The 13,390-nt window shown below is 37.8% G+C and overlaps 2 protein-coding genes across 2 annotated transcripts; both read left to right on the top strand.

Moving 5' to 3' along the window:
* Positions 1-33: 33 nt before the first annotated feature.
* Positions 34-4,887, top strand: LOC137960319 (uncharacterized). Its single transcript, XM_068807908.1, has 3 exons — positions 34-315; positions 1,065-1,183; positions 4,449-4,887. The coding sequence occupies exons 1-3, from the start codon at positions 219-221 to the stop codon at positions 4,557-4,559; spliced, it is 327 nt and encodes a 108-aa protein (XP_068664009.1). The 5' UTR covers positions 34-218; the 3' UTR covers positions 4,560-4,887.
* Positions 4,888-7,647: 2,760 nt separating this feature from the next.
* LOC137959027 (AT-hook motif nuclear-localized protein 1-like) lies at positions 7,648-11,851 on the top strand. Its single transcript, XM_068806287.1, has 5 exons — positions 7,648-8,099; positions 8,769-8,836; positions 8,955-9,086; positions 10,074-10,235; positions 11,078-11,851. Exons 1-5 carry the CDS (start codon positions 7,769-7,771, stop codon positions 11,402-11,404), a joined length of 1,020 nt encoding a protein of 339 aa, XP_068662388.1. The 5' UTR covers positions 7,648-7,768; the 3' UTR covers positions 11,405-11,851.
* Positions 11,852-13,390: the final 1,539 nt, after the last annotated feature.

The following is a 13,390-nucleotide window of genomic DNA, read 5'->3' as shown; positions in this document are numbered from 1 at the left end:
TCTCTCGATTTCAAATTATAAACAGATCGAACTGTGAAACCTCAACTCGCTACTTGTTGGTTAACAGACTCTCGGATCCAACTTCCAAGGGCTGTCGCGAAACAAATTGCAGGAGCCAGTTTCCCATTTCGCGTTTGCGATACCGTCTCTCATTTGTGGGGCTTTCAACCGGAAGCGGAGGTCCTGCCCCTGAAAAAAAATTTCAGGGAGAGGAGTCGATGAGTAATAATCCAGAGGAAGAGGTTGCTGGTTCCTTCAACCCCCGGCATTCATTGTCCTGCACCAAATGTTTCGATGCTCTGTGGTTTTGTTATTGTAGGCATCTCTCCTCCCTTCTCTCTAGCTGTCCTTTATTCACTATAGCAGCTTAAGCGAAAACGTGATTCTTGCTTTCCTTAATTTATTTCGGGAAAGAAAAAATGTTGGTTGCATATGTGAGTCTGGCATTGTATATCAGGACCCTAACTTGTCCATTGCCTTTTTTCCTGTCCTAATATTTATCTGCCTTCGGCTATTTTATTTTGCATATTTAGTTCTCCACTATTAATTCAAAAGGTTTAACTTCCACGTTATCTGGAATTCGAAGTTCCTGATGAGTTATAAGAAAAAATCACTCTTCCTTCTTTGAAAGAATGGAGCTTTTGGAGCTTAGTTGGCGTATTATGTACTTCTGCCACATTAGGCATCTTTCTGATGAAATAGCCCACCCCGGAACGTAGATCGTTGGCAGTATTGGTGTGGGAATTTGGCTTCCCCATGACAATTACATATTTGGTGTGATGGTAGATACAAACCAACACAAAAGCTTCCATCAACCAGTGCAGATGATGCTATTTGGAATTATGATGGAATTTGGAACTTTCGGGCATATGATGCAAATACTTGGAAGCATCCCTGGAAGAAATTTTGAAAATAAAGTCTGCTAAATTCCAATATCTATTGATATTATTTCATTCATATAGGGAGATTGCATAATAGCCCGCCTAACTTCTCATTCCTCATATGCTTGTCAAACTTCTTGAGCCACTACGGCTTCAAATTGACGCATGATGCTCATGTTGCAGCTCCTGTACACCAGATGCAGCAATATTATAGACAGGGATTACTTGACAACTGTAATGCTAAGTGGAGCGCTCTTTTTGACTGTTTGAATTTGAAGACCAAAAGATCATCTGAGTTGCAGGTAAGGTTTCTTTGCTTTTGTATTTATCTTTAGCATGTTAAGTAATTGAGTATTATTTTTAACAAATTTTATCTTGATAAGTATGTCTAAATTTTTGGGCAATTATTTTGTTGTTTCTGCAATGTCTTAAGGTTATTTAAAGTACAATAGCTGCTTCGAGCCTTTCCTACTTGCTTACTAGATCGACCTTGGTTAGCCAATTGGTAAGATAATAGATTTTCAGAAACCCTGTAACGGAAGAACGAGATTTTGGTTTTAAGTTCTGAATAATGCATTCGCAGATAACAACATTGAGATATTTGTGCAATACTTTGTTGGCTTATTTGTGCTGTACCTGTCTTGTACTATTTCTCAATGATTTGTCACAATGAGAAAATGCTGGCATTGGGCAAAACGATGTTTTAATGTCTTTCTAACCATAGAGGAGAGAAAAAGTAAGCAAACTCTCTGTTTATTTAACATTTCAAAGAGTGGATGGTATACTATTGTCATGAAAGGAGATTCTGATGCAGCTGAGGCTTTAGATAGGTATTTTCTGGAATGAGATCTTAAATAGGTAGTTGTGATACAAGCACAGCAGAAGATAATCCAAATCTGGAGCATTCTGTGGAAGAAATAACAGGCATATCCACCTTTAATGTTGGCTCTTGCTGAAGACATTCTTTCGTGCCTGCCTCTGAGAGCATTATTAGCATCCAATGGCCATCACTTCACTTAGAAGATCTTTCAGGAAAGTGAGATACGAATAGATAGCTATTATTTTAGGTTTTTACTGGGGAAGTTATAGCTTTAAATTTTCACTTGATCTGTTATATCTTCTGTCAAGTGGCACAAGCTACCTGGGTTCTCATGGAGGTGGGAAAAGAATGCCATTTTCCTAGATAGTTTAATATCCTGCTTTAGTCTGCACGAGTAGCTCCTCACATTCCTTTTTAGATAGGAAGTTGAATACTCTTTATAACTATTGGTATTTCACCCTCATTTGTAAGTGATATATTGTGACATGACTACCTCAGTAAGCATGGTTTGCTTAGAAGTTTCTATAGTCTCACATTTTATATCTTCATGTCCTTAAATTAAAATTAACGTGCATGAGGGAAGTAAATCACATTGAATGAACTATCCACTTTTCAGGGACATTTACATTCTTGGGCACTAACGAGTCAATATGCTAATTTGTTTGTTAAATATATGATGGCTCAATGGTTAGATTGAAGTGTTCAAGTAGGAGGTCCTGGATAAAAGTGTTATAGGTGTCTGGGACCCAGGGTATTCCGCAGGGGAGGGGGAACTTAGGGCTGCAAACGGGTCAGAAATGGAAAAGGTAAGGGGTATTTTTTTGTTTATTTACCTGATTACATATAATATATAAAATGGATAAGTTAAAGGTTTAAAATATAATTTATAAAACTAAAAGATATTTCAACAAAACTTAAGAAATGGCATTAGAAGTCATAAGAAATGTGAAAAATGTCAATGAGGTGCATTATTAAGTTATCTTCCACTACACATTATTTTATATTTTTTAAAATTATGAAAAGCGAGTGTCAATTGTAAGTTATTTGTCATCAAGTCATGCATTATTAGAAAAAGCTTTTTCTTACACTTGCAGGGAGAAGGTTGAAAATTAGAAAACTGGCACTGTTTGTATCTGGGTACAAAACGACCTTTACCCTTATCCATTTCATTTCATAAGTAGTATTAGGGTAAGTAGGTAAGCTTGACTGCATTCTTATGTTTGTTAGGATTTTTATTTCATAAACATTTCTAAGCGGCTGGGTAGGATGGTAGAATATATATTCAGGTAAAATTGTCAACCTTTTTTGGAAGGTTTGGGGTGGTGGGGGAAGGAGGCTTGTATTAGCAAGTACTAATAGATATAATTAAGTCTGGAAGGAGATAGATGATGAACTGGGCAATCTGAGTAGTGATGGCTGAACTGGATTTGGATGGTAATCTGCCAAATTCAGAGGCAGGAAAGAAAAATCACTTCAGAAAGTGCGGGTCATCATTAATCCTAGTTAGAGATGTTGTGAAGATCTTTACCTCGAAGCTTGGAGTGACTAATGATTTCTGTCCCTAAATTGGTTTCAGTAAACAAAAGACAAGTGTTTTAGATATTTTTATTTTGTGCTGAGGAAAACTACAACTTTCAGGCTTCATTAATATCACTGCTTTTTAAAACGAGTATATTCATTTGTTAAAGCATTACTAGTAGCTGTTCCCTTGCATGTTTTAGGATCTATTATTTGTAATTGAATTGGTATGAAGATCTAAGTTGCTATGTCCATCTAGGGGTTTTAACCATGGTTCACCAATTCACAGGGTCCACGAACTTGTTGGATTAGGGAATGTTTCGTCTTATTTTTCTGTGAACCCCCCAACCTGGATTTTCACCGGTTTTGGGGTGACCTGGCTCGGATTTCAATAGGTCCTGATTTGGATCCCAAGCCTGGGTCACAGAACCCCAGTTTTAAGTATGATTTAGCAGATTGAATGTCTCAAAATCATGGGGGAATCAAGCTAAATTATCTGCTGAAGTTAGCAGCACTGTTCAGTTTTTGGGACCCTGATTGGGGCACATAAACCACATTTAAAACCATGTTAATGGTAATTTTTAAGTTAATGTCAACTGATTGCTTTCCTCCCTCTATAGTTGTAGACATTCAATAAGTGGACACCTTTCATTTTCACTATCTTTTTTGAATTTTCATCCAAGTTATATTGAAGTTGAAAGTCAACATTTGTGTTGTTTATAATTATGTGCCAAAAATCAAGACGATGATGCCATGAAACCAAAAGAAGAAAAGGGAAAAAGGAAAACAGCTCATAGAAAGATGAATGAATATTTTCACTTTTTGTTAGGTAGGTGTATACTAGTTGTTATCTACCAAAAAACTTAAAAAAAGAAAAGGAAAAGGGAAAAAAAGGTAGGCCTACTTGAGAGGGATTCCTCGGGTTTCAAAGCTAGTTCCCTTTCAACGACAAGTTAGCGGCGTTAGTTTTGTTTGAAAGTACAATCTTTTGCTTTATGAGAAAAAAGAGGGACTTATCAGCTCATTTAAGATTTGATTATCCTGATACAGCTTTTATGCTGTTTTCAAGTTGATATTTGGAGATACCCAACTCGTTTTTAGATTAAAGCCAGTTGTTACGACACTAAATCCTATGCTTCATTTTCAGTCATTCTGCTCCTGTTGAATGCCACGCCTTCCTGTAGACGTTTGTTTATTCTTCTTCTCCCATCTTACTGCTTGTGATGCAGGAAATCCTAGACGCTCGCGAGAAAAGCAAGAGTCATATTTGGTCTTTCAGAACCGTGGAAGAAGCTTCTGCTCACTGGGAGGAACTCTTCGGTCACGTCAACGACGAATAATCTCTTTAATCTTTTCTTTCCATCAGAAATTTCTCCATCCTTCCATCTCTCGAAGCTTGTAAAAGTCAATACTTCGATAATTAATCCCCAAATGGAGCAACTGTGAAGAGAAGCGACGGAAAATACGACTATGGTTTCCGAATATAGGAAAAACTGGGTTTTGATTCATCCAGTTCAGAGTTTTTTGCTGTGTCATTGCAGATGAATGATGGTTTATGTCCTCATATGAGTGATTTATCGGTACGGTAACATCCGATTTGGGCTTTTTTATGTATCGGTGTTATATCGGACATGTGTTAATAGTTGATAAAGATTAATACATAAATATCGTGTCTTCTACCTCAAAATTTAATAATTGATTTGGGCGTTACGTTTATTTCCACTTGTTTTGGTGGAAAGTGGGTGTGTTCTTGCATACCAAAGTCAATGAGTTTGAAACCGGAAAGACGCCTCTTTTGGTCTTCAGTGACTTAGTGGTTAGCATCGCCGCGTGATGGTTTAGATTTTTCAATAAATTCAAAGCTTCAACGACTTGAAGTAGGAGTTTTCAGGATAATTGTTAGGTAACGAGGAGTAAATGTCATCCCCAGAACCGGGCTGATTCAGTGAACTGGTCCTAATCGTCTTGGAAACCTTAATTTTTGGCCGGTAACTGTCTCATAAGAAGACGAACTCTTCTTTCGGTGCCTACATGGCCCTTTGTTAAAAGACCACTGAAATTTCTGAACGAACAACACTCAATCGGTGGAGGAATATGCACGGAAGTTCGGCAAGATTCATCTCCCATGGATGAGACCCAGAAACCCGAAAGCCCTCTGATGCAGTCTTCGTCACTTTAGCAGCTTTATTTCTTGTTTCTCCTTTCTCGTTCCTTGCACTTTAAGCTGGAGTGCATAAAACAAATGAGCGGAAACCGGGGCAAAAACGAAAATAAAAAACTATTGCAGTGAAAAGATGTCCAGGCACGCTCAGTTATTTTTAAAGCGTCTTTAATTAGGCAATCATATATAAATCTGCTTCCCTTGAACTCTGATTAAATCGAATGGGTGTTCATCAGAGACCCTAAAAACGCACATGATCGTCTTCAGGGAATCTGCCTCCCTTTCTTTCTCTCTCTCTTTATTTTTAAACTCTTCCTTATCTCTATCTTATCACTAAGTAATTATTTATTATTAACGTCTACAAGTAACGCCTTATATTAAACTGCCATTTGTCCAATTAGCCATGAAACAAAGTCAAGTCTCTTCTTGGTTAGGGTTTAGGAAACCCAAAATCTTTAAGGGTATGTTTCTAACCCTAGAAAAAAAATTAATTATTATGATTTTAAAAAATATATATATTAAAAATAAGATAATGATCAAATTCTCCTTTTCTCTAAACAAAGCTGGCAAAAACTAAGGCGACAATTTGTTCTAATAGGAGACTCAATTAGTCAAAAGAGTGGATCAACAAACAAATCTTTTGAGTGGTAAGGGCGCATTCATCTACATGGTTCCTTTTGGTAAACTTGCCCATCTCCATCACCCACAAACAACTATACCCATCCAACTAGCTGATGTTTTCATCTTGGACTTGGCCCCACATCTACATGACATATCACGAAGAAATTTATATTTATATGACAAAGTGGACTCTTCAATCATTCTAAAAATAAAAAAAATTAATTAATTCAGATTATGGAGATTTATTATTTTTTATAAAAAAAATAGGAATTAAAATTTAGCAAATACGGCCATTCTATTTTTATATATTGGCCGCCTATAATTGGTGCACCTCCTACAAGACGAGAGTTAAGGGTACACCTGGTACCTACCCAAAACGATACTACATCAATCACGTGGGACTCGTGAATAAAGCCTTGGGAAAAAGGGGGTCCCCCCCCCCCTACCTCTTAATTTGTAGGGTGCCACATACCTTGGTTTTCATGGTTCACTGCATATTTGGGACCAGTCAGAGAGTGCCAAATCCGAAGTTCGCCAACCCTAACTTTCGTGAATTGACCGTTTGACCCTTCTCTGTACGTAATTGGAAGATTTGGTCATGATGTGACACCTGTTAGGGCTGGCTTGGCACAGGACGGTTTTACACGCCGAACAATGATGTGGCAATCAAAACATTTCGAGAGAGCTAAGCTGACAGGTGAATGCGTGGCGATTAGTTTCGTATGAAGCAGACCCGAGCCGTCATCTGCGCGGTTCCTCGAATTCTGAAAGCCTCCAAGCGATTAATTAGCCAATCGCGCGTGGAAAGAACGGGCCCCACGACATGTATAATCCGCTTCCGGAGCTTACTAGTTGTCGACATGTGCCACGTCAGAGAGAGGGGAATTCATGTGGAGCCCACCAAGGCCACCGCAAAAGGACAGGGAGTGTGGTTAAGTCCGTTCCGGGCCGTCAACGGTCTTCCCGACAGCTTTTAAAACCCCTGTTTGCTTTCGCAGAGGCCTCTTATAGTTTATTTTTTTCCCTAGACTTTTCTTTTTCCTTCACTAACCCTCTTTTTCCTTTCCTCTTTTTTTTTTTTTTTAGGGGAAAAAAACAGAAACGTATTTGAAATCTAAAACATTTGTCGCCAAAACCGGATTTGTTTCAGTTTTGGAGGTTTCGGGATTTGAACCCGGCTTAATATAATAATCGGTTTTTTTATGCTGGTTTTCGCTTTTACAGCACATAATGGGTTGACCCTGTTTACTTGCCCGCGACTCTCCCTCCGCCCGGGCCAAAATCGTCTTTCTCAACTTCCATAAATACCCCCTGTTTCTTTCCATGATTCCTGCACTGTCCTTTACTCGTATTAATGATCAGGCAGCCAAATTTCAAATTTTAGGGGGTACATTAGTCATTACATTGGAAAATTAGAGTATCCTTCGGAAATCTCGGCCTTTCTCTCGAATCCAGGCTAAGATTGTAATGGAAAAGAAATATAAAAAGGCGATTAAAAATACTTTCTTCTCTGGCGCCTTTCTCACCAACTCTCCCATTTCAAAAACGAGAAAATAAATTGAAGAAAAAAAAAACAAAAAAATTATTCATTTCTTCTTCTTTAATCTTCCCTTTTTCTTCTGCTTCTCCAACTGCTTTCAGGCACCAATCAAGAAATTCTCCCGCGCCTGGAGCTAACTTCTCTTCCTTCTCTCGTAGCATTTTCTTTTTCTCTTTTTGTTTTTTCTCTCTAGGTTGCATACACAGGGAACTGGGTGTATTATCGGCATGGAGGTGCGGGAGGGTCTGGTGTCCCCGAAGCCGGAAGTGGGGGCGCCGGTGGAGCCTCCTCCACAGGCACCGGCGACTACGACCGGGGTGGCGCCGCCTGTGACGGAGGTGGGGATGGGGATGGGGATGAGCATGAGCTTGGAGAGTTTTGGAAGTGGGGATATTGCTCGGAAGAAAAGAGGCAGGCCGAGAAAGTATGGTCCCGACGGGACCATGGCGTTGGCACTCTCGCCATCCTACTCGTCGGCTTCTCCCTCGGAATTCTCGCCGAAACGGGGTAGAGGCCGGCCGCCGGGCTCCGGCAAACGACAATTGCTTGCTTCTTTTGGTTAGTTTTCTGCTTAGTCATGTGAAGAACAACGGAAACTGTTTTATCTTTTTTTCATTATTTTTCATTATTTTTCATTAATGATAATTTTTCTCTGGAAGATGAGTTTCTAATTTGCAGGACAGTTATTGCTGTGTTTCTGCGAGTTTGTTTGGTTCAGAAAAAAAGGCTAGTTTAACAAAACAAATTGCTGTGAGAGATATCACTTTGTTCTTCACTATAGAGCGAATGTCCCTTCTCTCCTTCTTCACGAGAAGGACTTTCGTCAATCAATTATAGACAGCAGGCAATTGTTTTATGAAATTTCATTTCTCTTTTTTCTTTTTCACTGGGAAAGTAGAGAGCTTTATGTCCGGCAGCAACCGATTAGATTCATAACCGTCCCAAGATGCATTTTTTTTCTTCGTTTTTTTGATAGCTTGTCCCCGGAATTTATTTTATGCTTTTATTTATTAGTTTTTCACTAAGTCGACATGCAAGTTCAGATCTTGAACGCAATTATATTCCGGTGGTTTGTTAAAAAAATGGTTGCTTCTTTCAGAGATAAGCTTACGCTTCACTCGCAAACCTTTTTTTCAGAAAGTGTTCGAAGTTTGAGTCAAACTTGTTCATCTGATTTTTATAGTTTTAATTAACTAAATTACATACTGGTTTTTTTAATCTGTGCAGGAGAATGGGTTGCAAGTACAGCAGGAGGAAACTTTACGCCGCATGTTGTCACTATAGCTGCCGGGGAGGTATGTCTAAGCGGCTATTTCTCGGAAATGTTTGAGCTGTCATACTTTTTTGTTAATCTCATCGGTTTATTGTACAAGAGCGCAAGGAATCTCAGATACCTTTCATGTTGCTTGTTAGGATGTGGCAACGAAGATACTTTCTTTCTCCCAAAAAGGCCCCCGTGCCATCTGCATTCTGTCTGCCAATGGAGCAATATCCAATGTCACTCTTCGTCAGCCCGGTTCTTCTGGCGGAACACTGACATATGAGGCATGTCCTTGTGCTTCTTGTTCTCTTTTAGGGTGTGATGGAATTATATCAATAGTCTAATAACTACTCGTGTAGCACTGTCTTTTTCTATTTTCCTTTTTTTATATAGAATTCTAGCTTCAAGTTCAAAAGAATGTAAATTTTTAGCTTTTTTACTTTGCGTGTCATCGTCTTTGATGTCCAAAATGAATAAAAACTGCTCCCTTTTTCTGTAGCATGAATTCTTTCTGTCTAATGGTGATGACATTAGGGCATTCTGTTCTTCTTTCTTGATATTCTTCCTAGTGTTAATTAACCGCCTCGTGACTTATCAGTGAGAAGATCTTCTGTTACTGAACTGAAGTGGAGGATAGAGGCTTCCATCATTCGGTAGTTACTTTCCAGTGGATATACTTGCCTTGTGACTTGTGACTAAGCAAAGTTTCTTTTTTGGTCTTGCTCTTCAAATTTCAAACTGTATTTTAATCTTTTTGGACATTTATTGCAAGACTTTCTGTAAAATTCTTACTTATGGTTTGTGGAATCTTTTAGTTCATTTCAATATTGATATGCATAAATATTCCCTCCCTGTGACTTCGTTTAAAATTTCTTATAATTGATTTCAGTTGATTTTCGTTATACTAATGGAATTTGAAATGCATTCTATCTGTAGTCGTATGTCAACATAGAAGATGCACTTTCAATTTCTTAGATAATAAAGCAATGAGCAATTCAAAAAAGAAAAAAAATAAAGCAGTGTCCCTTGATCTGTTTCTTGGTTTGGATCCCTTACATGTCAAAGATGATGGAAAGAACAATGGATTTAGCAGACAAAATTGATGTTTGCAATTGTCTACAGAACTGATTGTATTCTGCTAAGATGATTAGACTGGTTGCAGTGCTCATTCTTTTGCTATGTTTTTCTTGCTTTTTCCTCATCTAGGTTTTGGTTTTCTTCCAGTGTGAATATCTTTGATATGTGATATCTCATCTGTCTAATTCATGCAGGGCCGCTTTGAGATACTATCTCTATCTGGGTCCTTCACACTCACTGAAAATGGTGGGGTACGCACCAGAACTGGTGGAATAAGTGTTTCATTGGCTGGACCAGATGGTCGTGTTGTTGGTGGTGGAGTTGCTGGCCTATTACTTGCAGCCAGTCCCATCCAAGTAAGACTTTTCACTCAGTAACAAAAAGATAACTTTGAAAATACAAAGTGATGAGAAATAGTGGCAGTAGACTCCATGGTTCCTATAATTGTTTATTGGCAATTTTCTGATGTCTGTGTTTAGGTACTATTTTCTTGTAACCCTACCAATTCCACTCCTTGTAGAGGTTGATTGGGTGGCAAGCCTAATCAAGATACATGTTTATAGTTTCCCTTTATTACAAAAATTCATTCTGAACAAAATCTTATTAATCGACCTCTCATTACTCATATTTGGTAATAGTTGAACTTCTGGCAGCTTGTTCTTGTTTTATAACTGATTTTTCTGTCTGAAAGTCTAAATTTGACAATCTAATACTGTTGTTCTAAAGTCTTACTGTGGTAAAAGTTTGTAAACTGGGAGGTTTTTTTTGTTGACTATGTACCTTTGCCATGTAGCTTTGGTTAATCTTCTTGTTTTTCTTTACTGCTGGAAACCTCTCACCTTCCAGTGGGCTGCTAATGGCCAAATCCTGACAGGGTCACAATAATACAAGAGCTGACTTTGTTGTTAGCAGAGTCCTTCTGACCGTTTTAATAGTTTTGTGGCTTTGAAACTCATTCACTTTATTAGTTGTTGTGTTGTTTCTGCTTGACATAAGTGTGGCAGCCAATTTATGTGGAAAGTTAGCTGGAGATGTTTTTGCTTCTTTTGCTAACTACTCCCCTCAGTGGAGCAGATGCTTGTGGGCAATTCTACTGATATGGATATTAATGTCACTGTGATTATGTGTTGCTCCAAAAAATGAAAAAAAAAAAAAAACACTTCAGGTTTCAGATTAATTTTGGTTTCTTCTTGTCCAGGTTGTTGTTGGTAGTTTCATGCCAAACAATCCTAAGGAGCACAGAAGGAGAATCAATCGTGAGCCTTCAGTCCTTTCTGGGATTCCAACTACCACAGGAGTAGTGACAGAAGCAAGACCCATTTCACAGGCTACACCTGATGAGGACATGTGTGAGACTCCGAGCTCCACCTTACCCGAACAAAGCCATGGTGAGGGAGAAAACAGTGGGAGCAGCAACCAAAACACAAACTCTGCGTCATACCAAACAGCTGGTTGGCCTGGTTCACGCGCAACTTCTGAGCATAAGCCTTCTCCTGATATTAATGTATGCTTGCCAGGGGAGTAGAGGGCTAAAGGTAACTAACTATTTATTTGAAGACAAGCTCTCCTACTAAAAGGGTTTCTGACATCTAGTTTTAGGTTATAGAGAAGGCTTGGCAAGGTTGCAGGCGGTGCAAATTAAGTTATTGTAACATTTGATGTACTTTTAATTTGTAATGACTTTCAGATTCCTTTTGTTCCTTTGGGAAGTTGTATTGTGGATCAGAGCTCTTTTGAGGTGCTTTGGGAGACCTGACTAGAAGCTTTCAAGTTTCATTCTCCTTTGAGTTGTGTTTAGGGCTTGGGGTCTGTCCATTGGTTGTTTAATGGTAGAAGTCTTTTGTGAACAGATTGTTAGAATTGATTCCAATGTTTTCATAGAAGGTTCTCGTATGTGTACTATTGTTACAGAATTAGAGTTATTTCGGGATTGAGAAGGGAAGATTTTTTCAAAGTGTTATCCTTCACTAGATATGGCTGTAATTTTCATTTATTTGCAAGATTAGTTATTATCAGCCTGATTTATATGGTTGCATCTTGCATGTTCCAATTTTTTGTGTTCATTGTGCGGTTCTTCTAATAGTCTGGTAGACTATTTTGGCGTGTTTATGTTTTGCTGACTCTCTTTATTCAGGCAATGTGTATTCGAGGAAAACCAAACTGGGGTTATTTGGTTGAGAAGATATGGTGTGCCTCTGAAATGGTAAGCAGTGATTTGCCAAGTAAATGATGTGGTGGGAGATGGGTGTCCACTGGGGTGGTGCTTTGGTTTTCCGAGATATCTCGCCCAAGATAAAATTTGAGACCTACTTGGAAGCATTGGTGGAACACATCTTGGGAGTAAACATTATATGGAGTTATTTATGTTGTTGAGTTTTTAGAAAAGAGAAAAACTTTACTAGCTTGTTATAATACGAGTACATGAACCCTTATTTATAATAGAGGAAAGTAGTAGAGTTCAATTACAATTAAATTATTCTTGTCCTAATTATACCTAAAGTTTAACACTTAAAAGATAAGTTCTAGTATAAGTAAACAACTGAACATACATATAACACTAACAGAACTAAAACAACTTTTAACTGAAACTCTTTTATGAAACCTTATGGTTCTGTAAGACTTCTTATTGTGAGACTTTTAACTGAAACTCTTTTGTGAGATTTCATTCCTTAATAATTCTGGTTCTGTAAGATTTCTTATTGTGAGAGTCATGTAAAACTCTTCCACATCTTTTCTTCAACACTCCCCCTCAAACTATTATAACTTTAGCTTGCAAGAAAAAAAATTCTTGGTTTTCAATTTTTTTTTTGTTGAAAGAAAATGTTTCATAGATGTAAAATTCATCTTTTGTGCTCCCCATTTCTTGAATATTTTGGTCACGTAAAAATTTACAATAACAAGTGGATAAAATACCTCTTTTTTGTATTACTTCTATTTTCTCCCCCTTAAACTAGAAGGTATCGGTGTAATACCAGTTTGAAATAAAAATGAAACTATATTTATTATTTCTTCTATTAAGGTGTCTCGAAGATAATAACTCAATTGGACACTGAAAAAATAAGATGGGTGATGTATGTATAGAAGAGGTCGATACCAACCTCATAGGATTTTAAACAAAAGTAATAATAGTCACTAAAAAGGATAATGTCTGTCACTCAAAGGACGATGATAAAAAACACACTTAAGGGTACTCATAAAAAAATCTCATTTGACTTAAACACCCATATGTATATAAAAAAGAGAAACTGAATCACTAAAAAGGATAACATATGTCACTCAAAGGACGACGATAAAAACCCATTTAAGGGTACACATAAAAAAGTCTCAATGGATTTAAAAAACTCATATATATATATATAAAAAAAGAGAAACCGACCGAAGCAACACACAAGAGGTTAGCCCAAAGGGGTATACGAGAGTGATAAAAGGATAGTACGAGAAAGGTAACTAATAAAAAGGAGTATATAGGGAATGTAATGAAGGAAAAATAACCACCTCGATAATAAGAAAG

Source organism: Aristolochia californica, unplaced genomic scaffold (genome assembly GCF_029961685.1).
Source record: "Aristolochia californica isolate CCGP_79_NKW_82.1479 unplaced genomic scaffold, dmAriCali1.0.hap1 SCAF_3, whole genome shotgun sequence".
Classification (NCBI taxonomy): Eukaryota; Viridiplantae; Streptophyta; class Magnoliopsida; order Piperales; family Aristolochiaceae; genus Aristolochia; species Aristolochia californica.
This window is presented reverse-complemented; position numbering and strand designations above follow the sequence as displayed.

What these genes read in the sequence shown, in the direction of transcription:
- LOC137960319 (XM_068807908.1), top strand. Translation starts at nt 219, where the DNA reads ATGAGTAATAATCCAGAGGAAGAGGTTGCTGGTTCCTTCAACCCCCGG. An exon ending in TGCTCTGTGGTTTTGTTATT is followed by an intron (nt 316 to 1,064) that starts GTAGGCATCTCT and finishes CTCATGTTGCAG; the next exon opens with CTCCTGTACACCAGATGCAG. An exon ending in AAAGATCATCTGAGTTGCAG is followed by an intron (nt 1,184 to 4,448) that starts GTAAGGTTTCTT and finishes CTTGTGATGCAG; the next exon opens with GAAATCCTAGACGCTCGCGA.
- LOC137959027 (XM_068806287.1), top strand. Translation starts at nt 7,769, where the DNA reads ATGGAGGTGCGGGAGGGTCTGGTGTCCCCGAAGCCGGAAGTGGGGGCG. An exon ending in TCACTATAGCTGCCGGGGAG is followed by an intron (nt 8,837 to 8,954) that starts GTATGTCTAAGC and finishes GTTGCTTGTTAG; the next exon opens with GATGTGGCAACGAAGATACT. An exon ending in GCGGAACACTGACATATGAG is followed by an intron (nt 9,087 to 10,073) that starts GCATGTCCTTGT and finishes TAATTCATGCAG; the next exon opens with GGCCGCTTTGAGATACTATC.